Consider the following 20,861-nt stretch of genomic DNA (forward strand, 5'->3'; position numbering starts at 1 on the left):
ATAATCTTTTAGTGCAGAAATTGTGTTTTGTTTCCTGTACAACGGTGAAAATTAGCCCAGTTCGTCCTTGCGTGCATGGGTTGGTGTGGGTTTTTAATACCTCTTTTCAGAATCTTTCCTGCAGGGCTTCTTCTCTACCTGTTGTTTGGATGTTTGTTGTATCTAGTGCACTTGTGATGACTGAGTGAACCTCATACCTTTCACACACAATTTGCACAAGATTGGGATGGCATAGGTATGTCACTGTTACAGATTTTTCTCTCTATTAATGCATTCACTGTAATGCTGAAACTCCCTGAAGCAGTGTTGAACAACAGGGCCGTCGCATGTGGTGGGCGAAAAGAGCGTCATTGCAGAGGGGCAGGAGGTGTGGCCGGGTGGGTACAATAGGAGATGGAGATTGTGTGTGAAATGGAGATTGTGTTGCTCAAAAAGCACTTTGCTCTGTGACAAATAAGACAACAATGAGTGCACTCCTTTTTCCATCGGTTTGGGAGAGGCTATGATGACTGGCAAGAGAGGCATGCATATCTTAATTGAAGGGGGAAATATTTTTTTGTCGCCAGCAACAAAAACATGACATTTCTGTCAGAACATGTACGAAGAATTGTTGTGTTATTCATTGTTGAGGATTAGCTGTCGATAAGAAAAACAAGAATGATCTCCATAATAGCTGTTCTGGTATATTTGAGGCATGTTTGTATTCATTCACTTAATTCTTGTATTGCTTTTAACTAGGCTTTTAACATGTAACTAGCAATTTACTAGTTTCTTTAAAAAACAACAACAAAAAAACACCTGATAGTGTTTTTTTGACCTCAGAGCAGTGAGAATTAACAGACACACACTCCCATGCCTCACCTTGAATTCCTCCTCACACTACATACACAAACACTGTACAATATCAACATTACATTTACATTTATATGAAGCCATATATGATGAAGAAAAAGCCATCATCGGTGCCTAATAGGAGTTTGCATGTATTCATTGTGTGCACTTTGTAAGGGTGAGAGAGAGAGAGAGAGAGAGAGAGAAGCTTAGGCTTTTAAACTGTCCTCTTATATGGAAATGGCATGTAATGCAGTATGCTGTTGAAATATACAATAAACTTAAAGAATGATGTATGTAGGTGTATGTTAAAGGTGAACAGAAATGCCTGAAAATTCTACATATATACTTTCTACCCTAATAAAATTATTTCAATTTTTTAAAAAAAAAAATACATATACATATAAATAAGATTTTTAAAATATATTATTTATGGTATTTGTTTTACCTACTAAGAAAGCATTGCCGAGAAGGGTGTTGATTTACAGAAAGGAGTCTGGAAGGTAAGTGCAGATGTGTAAGCTCAGTTCTCTGCGGTCAGCTGAACACAAACCGGTCATGCATGAAGAGACGCTTAGAAAGTGTCACTCCCAATTAGACGAGCCACAGAAATGCCATAGTGATGTTTATTTCTAGTTCGTGAAAGTTAGACTTAAAATATTATTAGTCATGATCTTTATGGAGCCTGATGATGCGTTATCACTCGGGAACTCTATCTATTGTACAGCTTGATGGAATGATTCGCAGGACAGATTTGATTTTCTAAAGGAGGTTCTAATAGGCAGGGTAACAATGGTAAACTAGGCTTATGAATAAAATAACATGACCTTTACTGTTAAATAAATCATCCAAGGATCTCTTAAAGTGCTGATTTAAACTGATGTAACACCGACATTATATTATTATTATTATTATTATTATTATTATTATTATTATTATTATTATTATTATTATTACTAGTACTACTACTAATAATAATAGTAATAATAATAATAAAGGGAAGTGCTAGCTCAGTGGCTACATTGTTGGACTACTGATTGGAAGGTTGTGGGTTCGAAGCCCAGGACCACCATGCTGCCACGCCCTTAATGCTCTCTTGTCTATTAAGAAAAGAGATGAATGTAAGATGCTCTGGATAAGGGTGTATGCTAAAACTAAAAAACTCTTTTAATTGCATTAAATTTAGAAGAAAATATGTGATCTGCTTTGACATTCTGCCTCTAACATCGTGAGAAATCTTTTTTTTATGTATATACACGGCTCAATACTGACATCTAGAGCACAAAAAAAGGAATATGCTCCTTCTTAAAGTTTTTAAATTTCAGGTGAAAATATAAAGGTATACTGACAAGTTATGGTTATTTCAGAATTATTATCTATACTGAGTCTACCATGCAGTTACCACATACAGCGGGGTCCAAAAGTCTGAGATCACACTGAATTGTTGATGCTGATTTTTTTTTAATACTGTGTTATAACTGTGAAATAACCTGTCATCATAACGCACATTGCTGTGCGTGATATATTTTTTTTTAAAACTGTACAATTACAATCATTTTAATTTTGTCCAATAACAACATTATAAGATGTGCAATAACCTAGTGCAATTGTTTGTTTGTGAAATAATTATTATTGTTATTTTATTTTCTTCTATATTTATATAGATTTTATTTTTAATCTCTGCTTCATATTTGCACATTTTTTCTTTTTTTTTTCTTGCTGCCGTAACATGGAAATTTCCCACTGTGGGACGAATAAAGGTTGACCTTATCTTATCTTATCTTATCTTATCTTATCTTATCTTATCTTATCTTATCTTATCTTATCTTATCCTATCCTATCCTATCTTGTCTTATCCTATCCTATCTTGTCTTATCCTATCCCATCTTATCCTATCCTATCCTATCTTATCTTATCTCGCCTTTTCTTGTCATGTCTTATCTTGTCTTGTCTTGTCTTATCTTGTCTTATCCTATCCGATCCTATCTTATCTTATCTTGTCTTATCTTATCTTATCTTGTCTTATCCTATCCTATCCTATCCTATCCTATCCTATCCTATCCTATCCCATCTTATCCTATCCTATCCTATCCTATCTTATCTTATCTCGCCTTTTCTTGTCGTGTCTTATCTTATCTTATCTCATCTCAATTATCTGAAAATCAGGGATTTTTTTCAAACTAAAAAAGAATCTTAAAGATTCTGCACTTTTTTTCCACTTTCCTAGAGATTCCTCTTGGGTATGATATTTAGCATTGTTAACGGCTTTGAACAAAAGGTCAGATTTTCTTTACGTCTTCTACAAAAGCCTGTGATCCAATGACACGCTGGAGGATTTGAACCGAAGTGAATCATCACAGTTTGCACAAACAAGGAATAAAGCATTATTGCTGACCATGAGTATTCCTAATATAATGGCTATTGATTTGATTTACCCAAGTTATTATGACTACGTCTAGGATGATAATGTTCAGTGTGGGGAAACTGGTTCCACAAACATGATATCAAGTTCAGTGGACTTCCATTTCCAAATGTCTTCCCTCTGTTCTTCTCAGGATATTTGTTTCCAGATTGTCAACTGGACGATTGAAGCTTCCGTTTCTTTCATGGTTATAAATAACAACAATAATGAAGATGATATAAAGGAAATATATTAAAAAAATACTATACTATACTATCCTATACTATACTATATAGTTTTTGACAATCTTTCCCAATAAGATACATGACTCAATGCTGACACCTGGCGCATGAAGAAGGAAAAACACCCCAAAACTTTCCATTCTTATATATATATCTTTTTTTTATTATTATCATTTCATTTTGAGTAATAATGGAATATCGAACATTTCAGACAGTACCCAATTTAATACATATTTTTCAAAATTGTTTTATTGCTTACCAATTTCGCCAGTAACAGTAATGCAGCTGCTTATAGGCACCCAATATTTCATCAAGGCTAGCTACATGATGAGATGTTCAATTGAAAAGAAGTTAGAAGTCAGACAGTTTCTGATTTAAACATGTGAATTTTTCCCCCCCCGAAAAAAACGTGTGTACTAGAAACAATTCTCAAAGAGGCTATAGATTATAAAAAAAAACAAAAACAAAAACAAAAAAACATAGCTAGCTAGCTGTCAGTCTGGTGCCAGTGTGTGTATATGTAACACAAGCTACTTTAAACTGCAGGTATTTTGTACAGTTCTTCATAGAGGCACTCAGTGGTGCGATAAAGTCCAAACAACACCGTCAGCCAAAAAAGAAAAGAAAAGAAAAGGAGTAGCCCAGTTAAAGTAATCTTTGCTTAAATACAATCATAGCTCTTCTGACAATGAGTACCAGGTAAACATGTAAGAGGATACATTATCTGCATATTTTTCTCTAATCGAATAGGAAATGATAGAAAGAAAACACAGCGGACAATAAATCCATGCTATAAGCTTTAAATATTTATCGTATATGCATATAATTCTTATTACCTCATTTCATGTTACTAAAAGCTTTTCTGCCATTGATTGATTAACAGAATACATGGGAAAGTACTTTCCATATCCAAATACAGCACGATTAAGAAAATACTATACAGACTCTTCTCATATGGAACCCAGCAACACTACTTATTACATCAATGTAAGAAAGAAAAAAAAAAAAAGGATACTGAAAAGTTGAGTGGTTTTGGTTAATTGTGTGTATGGAGTCTACCGTGTTCACAATGGATATCAAAAAAGTTTGATGGACACAACCATTTAGCTGAGTTTCATATTCTAGTGAGAAATCGCGTTTAGAAATGATACAAACACATAAAATACAAATTCCAAAGCCATATAAGGTCATATATATAAATCAATATAAACCATACATTGTTTTGTTTTTTTACAGTGTATATAAATTATAGATAGAAATGAGTCTAGAATACAGATAGAGAACAATATACATACAGATATATGTGTTGCATCTACATATCTACACAATAACTGTACACTGAATCTCCATTTCTAAATGCTCAGATTTCCTATATCCGGAGATGTTCAACGATTCTGCCCATCTTGGTTGTGTTTGGTCCGGCTTAGCCACTGGAACTAGAGTCTTCTCTCTGATAGAGTTCTCTCTGATGCTCTAGAAGCCTTTTCCTTCCAAGTGCTCTTGGGTGTCGCGTCGTTATCTGTAGACGGCTGCTTGATTGTAGCACTTTTGTGGACGTGTGTGGGCTTTCTTTCCAAGCGCTTTCTCTCTTTTCTTTGAGATATACACTTCCAGGTCGTCAAGGGTGCACTCGGAGCATCACTTTTTTTATCACCCGGTTCTTCGGTTTCCTGGTTTTGTCCTCCAGGGGCAGACCCGTATTGTATTAAGTCGTCTGAGGAACTTGTTTTTTCCTCCTTGCCAATCTCAGCTAAGTCTGCATGGGTCACGCTGGGGGTCAGTTTTGACCGGTTCACGTGCAGACCAGAGCTGATTGTAGGAATCTGAACCATCTGGATCCCACCTATGGGGATCATGAGGCTGAGACTGGAGCTTGGAGTCTGAGGCTGAGAATGCAGAGGCAGGTGGCTGAGCACTCTTTGGCCTTCCCTGGCCTGCCCATGCCTGAAGAAGAGCAGCTCAGCCTGATGCTCTCTCATCTGAGCTCTACTCGTCTTCTCCTGGAAGGCATACAGAAGGGCATTTGTGAGTCAAAAAGCTATATCAGGCTGGTTTTGCTTCACCACTGCTATTTTGATAGAACCGAAAACAGCTGTCGTCTTTATTTCAGGTAAAGGAAACGTTATTTATATCTGCAAAGATACATTAAGTAAATACCAAGGATTTAATCTTAGAAACGCAAGTACAGCTTAAGTCCAAACCCACTTTGTCATACTAACAGAAGCTAAACACACAGGTGTTTGGGTTTGGCATTAATTTTATGTAAAGAGCAATAACCTGCTTTCTTAATAAAGGCATGAGTCCAAAATAACAGTTTGTGTACTTTTGGTATCAGGGTATTTGTTTTGGAATGTCTGGCTTGGATAGATTTGGCTACGTAGCCCAGAATTTGCTGTGTGCACAAATAAAAATTGCCAAACTATATGGGGATAAAATAAACTTGGCCAAAGATGGAAACATGGACATCTCTTTATCCATGTACCCTTGCTGGTTAAAGCCAATACTGAGCAAAGTAATATAACTTATACAGAATAAAATATAAACAATGTATGGTTGAGATCAATTTTAATGAGTTGAGCAAAACTAGGTATGCCTAAATGTATACTGAAAGCAAAACGTCTAGTATAGGTATAACTGACAGATCAAGTCAAGTAGATCACAGCTCTATATATACAGTATACTGTTCAGAATTCCAGTGAGATGAAATCAAGTTTCCTTTTAACCTAAGGTGCATGTTACATAAATGGCATTCACGGTAAATGACAAATTAAAGGAAAAAATCCAACATAATTTATCTTACTAAGGTGTTCAGCAATGACAAGCCACTAGAACAGTTTCAGTGAACCTTGGCATAGATTTAATACCAAGAAATGTCCTCAGTTGGTGCTGCAATCTTACAAATCAGTCCCAAATCACTTATTGTTCAATTAAGCATGGAATGGATGACTGTGAAGGCCATTTCACATGAAATACTAGACATTTTCGTTTACATCACTCATCAGTCAATTCCCAGAGGTTGGGCACGAATCATCCTTGAAGAGGCTGTCATCGGTATAGGATAAAGGTGATCACTCAGAGCATTTCCCTTTAAAGGCACCAAACACCCAAACCATGATAGCAAAATGCCTTATACTGTCACTACTTTTCCTTTAATTTGTCACCCGTCTGCAGGATTTGGTCATTTATACCTGAGAGCAGCATGCTGTAAGCGTTATATGGTTATGGTGGGTATGGTGGATTTGGTGGATAAGGATATGGTGATCTTAGTATTACAGTACATCACATGACTGTTAAAGTTCAACTTTGCTCCCTGGATAAATACCACATGCTGTCCTGGTTAAACAGTAGGAAAGACAAGAAGCCAAAATACACATGCACTAATAAAACTCACCAGCTTGCCCTTGGAATTGACTGTATTAGTTGAAGACTTTATTAAATCTTGGTGTCTGCAGGCCCTCTGTTGAACGGTCACACTAGCTCCGAAACTGGAGCTTTGTGGACTGCTTGGAGACTTGGGACATATGGGAGAAATGGCTCGAACTGGGGACAGGTGTCTTAGTGAAAAAGGTGAGACAGATCGGGTAGATGGGGAAAGAGAGGACTGGCAGGGAGATGGAGAGAGGCTAAGCCGGGGAGAGAGACAGCGTAACGGGGACACGTCCCTCTGTGGGGAACATGGACAAGCAGAGGATGAATAAAGGCTAGGAGAAAGACTGCATACTGGGGAAGAGGACATCGCTGCAGTAGTGGTCTCTACATATGAAGATGTGTTTGGACTCAGCTGTCTGGACTCAGGTGTCTGATTTGTCTTCCCTGAGGTTTCAGGATTTGATGCTGACTGACATCCTGGACCTTTACTGCAGACAGATATCTTTACAGATGAGGCAGAGGACTGCGATGTCTCCTCGTCAGCTTCGTCATTGTCATCCTCTTCCTCATCCGTGTCCTCAGCATCTGAGAACTGGTGCTCCTCAGCGACCTCTGGTGCAACACAACTCTCCTCAGCACCACCTACAGGAAAAAGCACAGCAGAATTTCCTTTCTTTTCGTTCTTTCTTGTTTTTGTAGATGTTGCTATGATATTGTGAAAGATAAAAGGTTTCATAAGCACCTCCTTCTTCTGTGTCAGGCTCACTCAGCACAGGTCCAGGAGTGGTCCCCTCAGGACAACGCTTCCCATGAGCCTTTGACTTCATATGTTTGGTTAGATTCCCTGTGGAGTAGACAGCAAAAATACACAGGATTAGTGTTGCCGATAAAGAACACAGAGAGCTAGTGTCTACCGTGATGCAGTGATTTGCATTATATTTAATATTTATAAGACACAGTTATAACAAACAATTATATAAATATGTTGGGTAAATGAATGTATTTTTGCATTTGTGTTTATGTTTCTAAACTGTAAGTAAAATGCTTAACAATATCACAATCATTCAATGTTCACAAACACGCTTTGAATCATGATTAAATACTATATATACACATGCAAAGGTTTATTCAATAAATTTTGTGCAATTATCTCACCCTCCAGGTGCTTGGCTACAATGCATACGAGGAGATGTACTGTACAGAAAGCATTAGCGCCAAAATTACTGCCCCAGGCACAACTAATACATCTACTAATACATGCAGTGCAGGGTGTCAGAAGATATTTTCTGCTATAATCTAATCAAGAGATTGCCTTTGGTTTTGAAAGCGAAGTTGCAGTGTTGGCAGATGTAGGGCCGAGCATCAGTGTGTAGTCTGATGTGTTTCCGCAGCATGCTGGGCTTTTTACAGCGGATCCCACACTCCTCACACACGTAACGGCCTCTCCCACGTCCCCGCACGTACACATACTCCTCACTCGACCTGTAGCTGAAATGACAATTTTTTCCATTTAAAACACTGGACAAGAAATAAGGTCTCGCAGTAGAATAGAAACAATTAAATCACCTGACATATAAAACTAAAACACATACTCGTAATGGCATTTCTCAATGGTAAACTTTTAAAATATGACATTTTAGTGAGTAAGTTCTCACAAAATGCAATTTATATTGTGAAAAACACTAGAAGTGTAGACATACTGAAAGTACGGGATTATGGACTGCGCAAGACATACTGTGTAAACTGTCTTGTACTTTTTTTAAGGTAGATTTGACTCCAGATCTATAGCACCTGCACAGACCGCTTTTACAATCTGCTGTTTTAAAAAAGGAAACCAGTATATTTGGGCAAGACGTTTTACACACAGACATGTAGACACACGGACACAAACTCCGACTGGGTGTCCACCCGTGGGTGTGTTCAGAGAGTCCCAAAATGGGGCCTCCACTTTACCTCAAACAGAGAACCATTTATAATGTCAAGAATTAGCCCCCCTCATTCCAAACCCATCGCCACCCACACCTCCCAGCTTAAACATGGGGTGCCAGGACTGTCGCCCAGAGTCTACATAGTGTATGCATGCCAACACAAACAACAAAGAGGGAGGGAAACCCTGCCTCAAACCAGCTGCTCTGAAAATATTACCAATTGCTGGACAAGACCACTACACCACCTTTCTTATTAATAACAATGATAACAGTGTGCGAACTAAAAAACCTTTTAGCTTTATGTCATTCTGCTATTTACTTAGTGGTTTAAGCCCTGAAAAACACGTCAATGTTTACCATGTAGTAAAGCCTGAAAAGACTACGCAAAGTCATTGGTATACAAATGAGCTACAGTTACACTTGTAATATTCCAAGGAGCTAAAACATTTATGTGAGGGGGGAAAAAAACTCCTGGAAAGAAAATTAAGGCTTAATGTAATTCTGTACTGAAACTAAGAAATTAGTAGTAATTAGATGGTAATGCAATCTATATCTGTTTAGTCCTGGATCTGTGTCTGTACTCAAATCTGAACAGATTTGAATCAGAAACACTAAGAATAAAAAAGGCAAAGCTAGTCATTTTTCATTAACACTAACTAACTAACTAGATTCATTTGTCTTTAAAAAGAACAAAATGTTTCCAAAATCAGGAAAGTGTTATGTACAGCTCACAACAATATCCACCTAATAACATTTGATCAGATTTACTACAGAGTCGGGACATAATACTTTTAGTCTAAATGAGGTCCTATAAGCAGCACCCAGTATAACGCCTCTATGATTTTCCAAGAATATTATCATTAAGTGAAGATGACAAATAGCACTCATAGTATATCTGTCCTGTGGCAGCTCTATGGTAGAAACATGGTTTTATAAATAAGTGAGCTAAATAAAGTGAGTGTTCAGGTCAGACTACTGGTAAAAAAAAAAAAAAAAGCACTGACAATAGACCAAAATAGTCCACCTCCCACACATATCTGCTTAAAACCCATTATCTGTTCATTCTGAATAATGAACTCGTAACATTCCTACAAGGCAGAGTTTCATGCATCCCATGTAAAACAAGTATCTTCATTATCTTAATTCTGTGCATCAACTATTATGTGCACAACAAACATGCCCTAACATTTTCACATCACACTGGGAAAAGAAAAAATGGAGCATTAAAATGTCTGAGCATCTTATCAGCTCTTAGGACCTCAAGAAAACAATGAGCAGACTGCTGCTTGGCTGATTGATGAGTCAACCTCACAGCGTCTGCATTAATTGTGAGATCAAGGCACTGTGGAGAATATTTTGTGCAAGCACTCACTGTGAGGGAAAGACACAGATGGCTGCTTTCATACACAGACATGACAATTTGTCTGCGAAACTCATAAACCTCAAGGGCGCAGTCAGAAACACCTACATCATGGAACAGCTTTCAGCAACAAAATAGGGAGCAGCATAGAATGACCATGTTTGCACATTATTTAAAACAAAGGAAATAGCAGGAGTGGTCAACAGATTCGCCGCTATTCATCATCTACTTTGATACTTCTCCCATCAGTGCTGTTATTTTTACATAATACTCTATCAGTTCTTTAAAAACTGAAAACTAAAATGATCCAAAACGTTAGCTAAAAATACAGCTGTGCCCGTCTGCCTCTCTGTCCTCAACTGGAGCTGAATGACCAAAATCATTTATGCAGTTTGGCATCAGCAGGGCTCTGCGGGGTTTTGCAGGAGAGAGGAAGTAAACGCCAGGCTAGGTAGTTTCCTGGCTCAAGCCACGTAACAGAAGGTCTGTGTTGGCTCTGACAGCAAAGCAATCTCCTGCAGCAGAGGGGGCATGAACAACCAAGCACAGCATACTGAAATACTGGTGACAAAAGTACAAACATGACCAAGGTACACAGTGCAGGCACTATAAAATATGGAAAAACACTCCAACAAAAGGTACAAGGCTTGTGAAAATTACTGTACTATGAATTCATGCCATACTACTCAGGCAATGCTATGCCAAAACAACTGATTTTAGCTATACAAAACATATCAAAATCGGAATCACCCTGTAAACCATTGCAGCCGGCATTTCTGTAAATGACAAAACTCTAGAAGACCTTACGGGACATCCACCACCAAGATGTATAGTCTATTTATACATTAGTCCTTAATGTGGCCTTGATCTTATCTGGATCAATTCCAAAAACTAATCAGTTTATCTGCTGGTTAAAGGGAACAGTCCATATAAACCCTAGTCAAACAGTCTATCTTGAGGTTTTGCACTTATGAGAATCCACCCAGTGGATAGCATAAAAACAAGTGTGTTGCAGGTTCTTTATCAGTTTACAGGTTCTTAATATTAGTTTAAATTATGGGTTGTATGTCTGTTTGTCTGACTGACCTAGAAACCATAAGGCATAATAGTGATCTACATATATTATAATAGTTGAACTACCTAATAATGGAAGTGTGTCTTACCCTCCTTCACAGATTTGTACCCGGAGGATCTCATTGTATTTGGAGGTAGACTGTGCTTCCTCTTCTCCCTCTTCCTTTGGTGTCTTTTCTGTCTTTCTCTGCTCAGCTTTCTGGATCTCTGTTGGGTCTATGGGCTGTATGGCATGTACCTATACTCGAGAGAGACACGGGCAAGTTCACCAACCCTGCTCCGGGTGCCCAGGGAGACAGAGATGAGGGAATTGACTTTCAACATTTTGCAGAACGTATTATAAGCGATTTTGACTCTAAAGAGTCACTCCTAAAACATACTAAACTCTACCTTTCCTTGTCACTGAGAAAGACATTGATAAAGGTATATCTTTTGTACCTTTAGTAAATACAGTATAGTTTACCTTGAAATTTTAAAGTTTTACACTAAACAATAAATACAGGTACAAAAGTGGCCCTTGGGGTCAATTTATGTACCTTAAATCATTTTAAATGTACACTATATTCATGTTTCCAGGTCAAAGATACATACTAAAGGTACAAAAAATGTACCATCGATAGTACCAATTTATCAACACGGAATGTTTGTTGGATCTATATTCCTGCACAACATTTCATATATTTTTTTAACAAGCCATCAAGCTTATACAATACAATATATGGCCAAACGTTTGTGGACACCCAACCATCACACCAGTCAATGGGCCTTCATCAAACTGTAGCCACTGAATTTGCCTGCACAGGCTCTAACCTCAAACCCATTGTACACCTTTGGAAAGAAATGGAATGCCGGGTGTGCCCGAGGCCTCTTCTTTAAACTCATCACTCTTCACTACCTGACCTGGCTCTTGTGGCTGAATAGGCAAATCACCACAGCCATGGTCCAAAATCTAGTGGAAAGCCTTCCAGAACAATGGAGATTATTATAACAGAGTAGGGGGAACTAACTAAGACAAGCACAATGCCATGTGTCCACAATCATTTGGCCATATATAAATACTTTGAATATTTTCTCATATGTCTCATACATTGTACTAATCCTGAAGTTTCTACATTTACCTCAGCCTCCTTGTGATCCCTTGTGTCAGGTGCTGCAGGTTTTCCCACTGTGGAGGGAGGCATTGCAGCTGTAGTGTACGTGAAAGAAGTATGTCTTTGCTTGCAGTACACTAGGGAGAGTACATCTTTGCTTGTTAGCCCAGGAGGGTTTGGATTCCGAGTACTTATGCACCAAGTAGAATAGACAGAGTTCTGGTTGTCATCTTGGGCAGACGGATTGGGTTTGACATAGTTTAGATAGCACCAGCTAATTGCAAGATTTGTATCAAGAGAAGTGTATGAAGTCTCTTCTTTCTTTATGGGGACTACAATACTTGTAGTACATAACTGAGAGTCTTCTTTTCTGCAAGAAATTAAACTACTCGTATTGCTCTGTGCATTGTCTGTGTCCTCTTCCTCTTCTTTCACTCGTTTCTGTTGCTGACTATCAGGGGTGAGTTCCACACTGCTTGTTGGGGACAATACCCGTTTATTTCCCCCTGCACTAGAGGATTTGGAACCCTCAGCTACTGGTGGTTGATCTTTAAAATCAAACCTAGATCCTATAGATTCTAACCTTAAACCAGAGCAGCTAGGATCCTGAGATGCTGCAATAATTGTCTGTGACATGGTAGTGTAAACTGAATTGGCATGGTAAGGTAAGTCTGAATACAGGCGAACAGGCACTCTCTGCATCCCAGGAGGCCTTAAAAGCTCTTGGCTTGGAGTAATATCAAGATGGGGATGGTAATGATGATAACTGGCAGTTGACTGCCCAACATCATCCTCTATGGGGATCTCAAGCTTAAGACCTGAGGACACTGAGTGGTAATGAGCTCTTGCGGCACCTGACAGGCAGTGCAGATTTTCCATGACTGTATGATCATCAGTTTGAATCACTGGAGTTAAAGGAGTAACAGGTTTATGAGACAATGTGGGGCACACTGTATTGCTTAAAGACACATTACGGAATGAAGAAGGCACAGAGGAATGAGATGTGTCAGGGCTATGCCTAGGGGAAATGCTTGCATTTGGAGATGGGGGATTAACACTAACACTTGGCTTTGGTGGGGGATCCTCTTCCTCTGGCTCTCTTACAGCAGAATGTTTAATCAAGAGGCATTTGCGCCTTTCCCTCCAACCTGCAGGTGTTCGATCAGGGGATAAACAGCTGTAATCAAAGGACTTACTTCTAGTCTCAACAATGGGGTTTGTCTGCTGAGGTATATGTGGTGCTTGCTCAGATGCTGACCGTTGCATTTCTCTGTGAGGGTTGTGAGTACTTGAGATTGTTAATGTATGAGTAGCTCTTGACCTTCTAGACACTGTGTCAACATCACTTTGGCCAGATTCCTCAACAGATGTGGAATGACTATATCGGTGAGTATCCTGACTTGGACTATGAGGTACAGAGAGTGATTCAAAACTGGAGTCTCCAGAGGACTGGGTTGCTTCTGCAAGACGAAGTCTTTTCTTTTTTGGTGGCAACTTCTCAATGGGAAGCTGGGCCAGTGATGCACTTCTCTGGGGCCACTGGAAGTCTTCAACTTTTTTTGTTTCTTTAGTTTCAGGCAGATCTGGATGGAGTGCCACTGTTGTGCTGATATTTGTTTCCTCTGTCACTCGAATTTCTGGTATTTGAACATTGTGCTGACGAACAAGCTTACGGAAGTTTGGCTTTGTGGTCTGTTCCTTTAAGTAAATGTGAGTCGAAGGTTCTTGTTTGTTAAATAAACTAGTATGTTGTATCACAGATACTCCTTTTAATGTGTTCTCCTTCTCGTGTGCCTGAATTGACGCAACAGATTCTACGGTGGGCTTCACACATGTTGCAATATATCCTTGTGATGTAAAGGTAGATGCCAAGGCAGCTGATGGTAAGGCAGGATCATCAAGTTCTAGACTCTCTTCCTTTCTCCTTTTCCGCACTGCTAAGCCACCAACTCGAGCTTTAAGAATTGCCCCATGCTCTTCAGCTTGACATGCAGGAATTTCAAGTTGGTGAGATGGCAGGGCAGGGCAGTGGTGGTTCTTATGTGTTTTATATTTTTCCCAGTTGTTGCAAGCAAGTCCACATGCTTCACATTCAAAAGGTTCTAGCTGTTTTTGCTTGCAATCAGAGACCATGGAAACTGAGGAATGAAATGGTGAGCTGGAACTAGGCTGTTCCTCAGTAGTAATTTCAGCACCAATGGGTAATTCAATTGCAGGCTGGCGCCTTAGCATACCATGCCGTCTGTTCTGAGCTGGCTGTTCATCAAATGATTGGCTGTGACGAAAGTTTTGTGAGGCAGCAGTGGTTTCAATGCTTGCATCTGATGGTAATGAGTGACTTCTTAAAAGAGGACCAGCTGACAAAGAATTAGCTGGTTGACTGACATTAATGGAGTGCTGTTGAAATTTCTCACAAGGGACACCAAGAGTGATGGACCCACTGCTTTTTGAACTAATGTCTATCTCTTTTGCTCTGCGAAGAATTGTATCTTTAGAAAGAGAGGACTCAACACTGCTCCTCCTAGAAATAGAAAACCTTCTGGGTTTAACACTATCAATCTTGCTTGTGTCTACAACTGCTTCATTGATGGTGATGAGTTTGGTAATGTGATCAATTACTTGCTTTTTAGGCACTGAGAAAGGGATGCTCCTCCCCTCTTGTTCTGCAGAGTGTTCATCCTGTTGACGAACTGTTCTATGTAAATGACCAAGACGGCCAAATTTTCCAAGAATAACCTCTGCATAACTTTTGGCACTTGTGTTTGGCAGACTGTCTTGAGAGACTTCAGTGCTCTCAGAACGGGAGAAATAGCCTGATTCTGTGCTGCCTTTGCTGCCTAGGCCAAATGATGAGGAGGTCTCATCAGATGAGCCCACAGGAGCTCGTCTTCCTTTGCTAAGCCTCATAGCTAGTCTCTTTTTGACAGCATGAGAGTATTCTAATCCCTGTGACTGTCCTTCAGGGGATATTTCTGTGCAAGAATTTCTTTGAGAGGATATCATCTCTCGATTTTTAAGAGATGAAGATAGCTGACCAGTGTCTTCATCTGACTCTGTAACTGGCTCATCATGACAACTGATGTCAGGCCCCTGTCTACCTGAAGCCATGCCAGCTTTTACCTTATGTGTGTGTGACTTACGGTGCTTATAAAGGTTACTCTTAGTCTTAAAGGAAAAACCACATGGTGCACAAGGGTAAGGCCTTTCTCCAGTGTGGGAACGTATGTGTTTCTGTAGTACACTGGGCTTGGCACATGCACGGCCACAATAGGTGCAAACATACTTTCCTGGCTTCTGAGGTTTACGCTCACGTTTTTGTTTCGGTGTGCTTTCTTGGGTCTCCACAGAAGGTTGCACTGACACTGATGAAGTTGAAGTCTCAGGGCATTTGTCAGAAACATCCATATCTTCAGATCCTCTAGAAGCCCATTCTGACTTCCCTCCCTCAAAAGTATCGGCTTCCTGGACATTTCTTTTCTGAAGCCGGAGACGCTTTCTCTCATGACGAAGTCTTTTTGTCTGTCTGGAATGAGATGGTCCATGCTGCTGCTGGGAGTGAGCTGTGGTTGGTTTTGGGTTGTTGAGACAAGATTCATATTGAGGTTCATGAAGGTGTTCTTGACCTCCTGACTGCTCCCCAGTGCTCAGCTGTCTATGTGAGACCTCCATAAAATGTGGAAAGGGCCTCTGGTAGAATGCCACACCTGAAGACTACCTCACAAACCTTAGATAATGTAGAGTCATTATGGACACGATGTGACCAAAGAAGAACATAGTTTTTGGGACCTCTATATACTAGCAAAAGAAATGAAGTGATCCTAGAATAACTGATGAAATTTAATTCATGATGAAAGTGATGCAGTGATAAACTACATGAGCATTTCAATCCTCATTGCTTGTCAAAGCTGGTCATATTTTGTGTTTTGTAACTTGCATGGAATATTGAACATTAGTATAGCTCATTCATAGATGTTTTTCCTGGTACTGGTGTCCTTGGATTGAATAAACATCAAAAGCTCTTCTTCGTCAAAATGGCGTCGCCTTCGAAGTTCTGAAATACACCACAAATAAAGAAATAAATGAGATCATCTATGGACATAAAGTATGCTAAGAAATAAATTAAGAAGAAAGAAACAAAACTCCAAATGCATACACATGCTACTCAAATGCATACACACTCTCTAGCCTAGTAGTTACAGTGTAAATGTCAGGTATACCTCTACAGGGACATTTTGAAGGCCAAACATTTAATGATTCATACCCATCTGTCACAAGTACAATATGTACAAGTACAATATGTGAACCACCCTCTACACTGTCCATTAGTGAGGACTAGTGCTATTTTTTCCATACACCATTCCTCGTTCATCCTCATAGCTTTAGACTACTGTAAACCCTGCAGTGATTTTAAAGTGCTTTAAAATTCATGCAGTGCTATTGCATCTGATGCACTCACACCATCCACACCACTATATCAGTGACACCGCTATGCTAAAAGCAGCCAACACCCTATAATAACTGGACAGTAGGCCTACATTGAGTAAATGTGTACCCATTCATTTTTCTAACAAAACCTTCTTAATGAAAATGCCAGTATTCCTTTCATTCAGTGTTTGAGAAAAAAGTTTTATTTTTAATTTGTGTTTATGAAACTAAAATATGAATACTCATATGAACAAGAATACTATATACATATTCAATCTCCCAAATACTGTTTATTTACTCCTGTTTTTAATGTTGAATTTTCCCCAACACTCCACTACCAACTGTTGCAAAAGGTTTATTTAGTAAACCACTTATCCCTTTAAGAGCTACATTACCAAAAGTATTTTACAAGCGTTCCTACCTAGTAGAGAAGAAGTGTGAGAGAAATAAATGTTTTCTCACTATTTTCATTCGAATAAATACAGGATCCAAGCATCTTCCCTCACTAACCAGCTGGCACCTGTGCCCACGCTTTGCTGCAGGGGTGGAAAGGTGTGGAACCATATGGGATCCTGCTGGTAATGCAAATCATTGCCAGTAGTGCATTCCAGACTTGTTATGCTGTGGAGTGTATCTGAGAAAATTATTCTCGGTGTTCACAACTTTTGTCTGCTAGCAGTCTCTTTTCATTTGCTGTAATTTTTCATTATTGTTATTAAAGAAAGACAGTGAGTACTAAAATTAGATCATGTAAATACATTGTATGGCCAAATATATGTGGATGCTTGACCATGACCTCCATATTGTGGGCCTTCACCAAACTTTCTTCAGTCCTCAACTTTTTCAGCAAGAAAGTGCCCCTCAGCACAAAGTGAGGTCCATGAACACATGGATTGGCAAGGTTGGTTTGTAAGCCCACGTCAACTACACCCCACTGAATGAATTGGAATGCCAACTCGCACCAGGCCTCCTCACCCTACATCAGTCCCCAACCTCACTAACAACCTTGTGGCTGAAAGGGCAGTACCTGCTTAGTCCTAAGGTGAATCCTGTTCCTCATGACATTGTTGGTATATGTTATCGAGATGATTCATGTGTAAAATATAATGCTGTTTTCACACGGAACTGTAGTACAGTGGAAGCTTGGCATATGAATTTAATTAGTTCTAGAGGTGAGATCTTAAGGTGGACATTTGTACTGCGAAACAAATTTCTCCATATGATATAATGAAAATGCAGATAATCCGTTCCAGCCACTCAAAAATATGACCAATATTACCAATACAAAGCGTATGGAAACCGTATGGCTGCTTACAAAGAACTGACCCAAGCCTAGCATTCCATGTCAATGTCCTCACAGGAAGTCGTGCCATCAAACGTGGGCTAAAAATGGAACAGAGCAGATAGGTTACCTTGCTTCGTTTAGCTTCGCTTGGTGTTCCACTGAAGTGGAAACAAGTTTTGAACGGCTCTCGGACGTACGTGCGACTTAGCCAGAGTTCGGTTTGGTTCGGTTAGTTCGGATACCAGAAATGCTTCGAATGGCGATGCAAATTTCTTGCAAAATTTAAATTCTTAAGGCAAAAATTTGTAAGGGAGGGCATTCGTATGTCGAGGTTCCACTGTACTAGATTACATCCTTGTCATTCTCTGCCAGAAGGCAGAAGAGAAGGAAGGCTTATATGTAATCAATATGTAGTGTAAATAAATCTTTGTTGGTTACTACCTTGTTACTACTTTGTATACATAGTCCTGCACATGTTAAGGCATCCCAGTGATTTTTACCAATGCTGGCAATTATCTGGGCCTCAGCGAAACCTACTGAAACAGATGTATCTGTCTACTTCAAATTGTACCAAGGACCAGTTATAGTCTGTATTTGTTATTAATTATTTTAGTACAGTCAGTTAATCTGTACAGAATAACAGCAACACCATATAGAGATTAAACATATTTATATATTCAGACATATTAAGCAAACATATTAAGAAACCCCTTAATAATACAGAACTCTAAGCTGTTTAAGTAACAGTAATAATAACTAATAACATCAATAATATTGACATATATATATATACTGTTTCAGAGGATTCTTAATGAAATGAGAATTATCTGAAGCATCTACATGTCTGCCTGATGATGTTTTGAAAGCAAACAATTAAACTAAATATACATCACCGTAGACTTACCAGAGTAGGCTGTCTTGGCCACAAACCACATGACAAGAGATGTCTGGCCGAGCTTTATAGGGGAGGTTGTCCGTCATTTCCAGCCTAGCAGTTAATAAAAATAAAAATTAATTCATCTCAAAATTCATGTTAAACAGCTTGCTATTTAATTTGCACCATAATTTGGAGATGGTAATTTCTGGCAATGCTAGCAAAAAATAAAAGGGCTGAATCACAGGAGTTAATCCTATACCTCAATAAATATGACTATTCATTATATTTATCATAAGCCACAGCAGAGTTGAATTCTCGAATCTGATTGGTCAGAAGGCCACATGACTCAGATCGTAGTTCTGGCTGTAATGTGAACGATAGCAATATAATAATTTGTTTGTTCTTATATATTATCGCGTATATAGTCTCATATAGAGGGACATATATGGTGGATTTTCCACATTATCTATGACTAATATTAATTGTATTTAAAGTGGGGCCCAAAAAAATGTATACACATTTCAACATGAAAAATATATGCATAAAAATGTTATTACTACATTTATATAAACATCAAATGGTAGCTGTAAGTCATGTTTGAATTATGCAATCACATCAGTGGTCAGCATTAGCGTCCAGACACTTTCGATTTCGGCAAACTACTGTATGGACAGCACCAGGAATGTGTGTGATTGTTAGTGGTGGTTGTGTTCCAAACACACCTCGCCATTCTCGTTAAACTTCACACACAAATTTTCAGATTTTCAATACGTCTTCAAAATGATCTCGCGTTGCTCGAAAGTTCAAGCTTGCCACCGCCATTATCTTTTGGCTCTTCCAACGGTCACAACACTAACATTGATAGCATCAATGATGGTGCAACTGCTATCTTTAGAGGAAACATAATACTACACATTGCTGCCATAAATATATATATATATATGTATATATAAATGTGTATACATTTTTTTGGGCCCCTCTGTATACAGTGTTAAAATGTACAACATGTCATTCATTAATAAATTAAACATTGTACTCGCTGGCAAATGAAGCAGAATAATACACTGCAAACCATGATGTATTATACCACAGTGACGTGGATTTATTTCTTATATTCTGTGTGTGTGTGTGTGTGTGTGTGTGTTATTCGTTATTAATCTTGAGTACTATTATCTCTGGCTTCTTCGGTGAACTCACTAGTGACTGAATAAAAATAAATAAATAAATAAATCTGTCATTTACGTCCAGCCTGGTTCGACTTCTACTGCAGTAAGGTGAAATTAAAAAAGAAATTCAGTATACAAATCAGCATTAGGGATCTGCTTCCATCAGCTACCTGATTTACCACAACCAGAGAAACTTCTTTTCTGCTCATTCATGTTTTCACTCAGAAACTAGGCATTTGAGGAAAGTGAAGTGAATTCCAAAATCTAAACTATGCCACTTTTGCACCATGTGGTCAATCAGATTCTAATCAGAATAGTGTTCTACAACAGGCAGATCTGACAGCATTCACTAGTGCTCAAAATGCACTCTCACCCTCACTGTGTTGCTTGCCAGAGTCAAAATGTCACACTGTAAAGTCCCATTGTCACTGAATTGTCTACATTGTTAGCGAGACACCATTACCCAATCACTATGTCAACTGAAATGCCCACACAGTCCTGTGCAGATGGAAACTGTAGCATCTAACTATGAGTATAATGTAAATTGTAAGCTCAGTGAATTTTCATTAAATGACAAATCCTTAGCATCACATAGCATGTTTATGTTTACGACAGAGATTCTAGCGATCTGTTACATTTATACCTTACAAATACACATGAAATAAAATATAAATTCGAGATTCTATATTATCTGTGTATGGCAGATGACAGCATAAAGGTTTTTAAATGAAACATCTCATAACATTAACCCTCTTTATAAGACATTTCCATTATAAACTCAAGTGACACTCAAATCCCCTGTCCAAAAATAA

At 38.7% G+C, this 20,861-nt stretch overlaps 1 protein-coding gene across 3 annotated transcripts in view; it reads right to left on the reverse strand.

Annotated features, from left to right (window-relative positions):
- Window positions 1-3,613: 3,613 nt before the first annotated feature.
- Window positions 3,614-20,861, reverse strand: part of hivep3a (HIVEP zinc finger 3a) — a 34,916-nt gene continuing 17,668 nt past the window's right edge. For all 3 annotated transcript variants that reach the window (XM_058404907.1, XM_058404908.1, XM_058404909.1), the window contains exons 2-8: window positions 18,911-18,994; window positions 12,324-16,347; window positions 11,295-11,443; window positions 8,156-8,331; window positions 7,586-7,687; window positions 6,866-7,485; window positions 3,614-5,474 (exon numbers count right to left, since the gene is read on the reverse strand). In XM_058404907.1, the coding sequence (XP_058260890.1) occupies window positions 4,911-5,474; window positions 6,866-7,485; window positions 7,586-7,687; window positions 8,156-8,331; window positions 11,295-11,443; window positions 12,324-15,965 (5,253 nt within the window). In that variant the 5' untranslated portion in view covers window positions 15,966-16,347; window positions 18,911-18,994 and the 3' untranslated portion in view covers window positions 3,614-4,910. The remainder of the gene's footprint in view (window positions 5,475-6,865; window positions 7,486-7,585; window positions 7,688-8,155; window positions 8,332-11,294; window positions 11,444-12,323; window positions 16,348-18,910; window positions 18,995-20,861) is intronic.

This window comes from Hemibagrus wyckioides, linkage group LG12 (genome assembly GCF_019097595.1).
Source record: "Hemibagrus wyckioides isolate EC202008001 linkage group LG12, SWU_Hwy_1.0, whole genome shotgun sequence".
NCBI lineage: Eukaryota > Metazoa > Chordata > Actinopteri > Siluriformes > Bagridae > Hemibagrus > Hemibagrus wyckioides.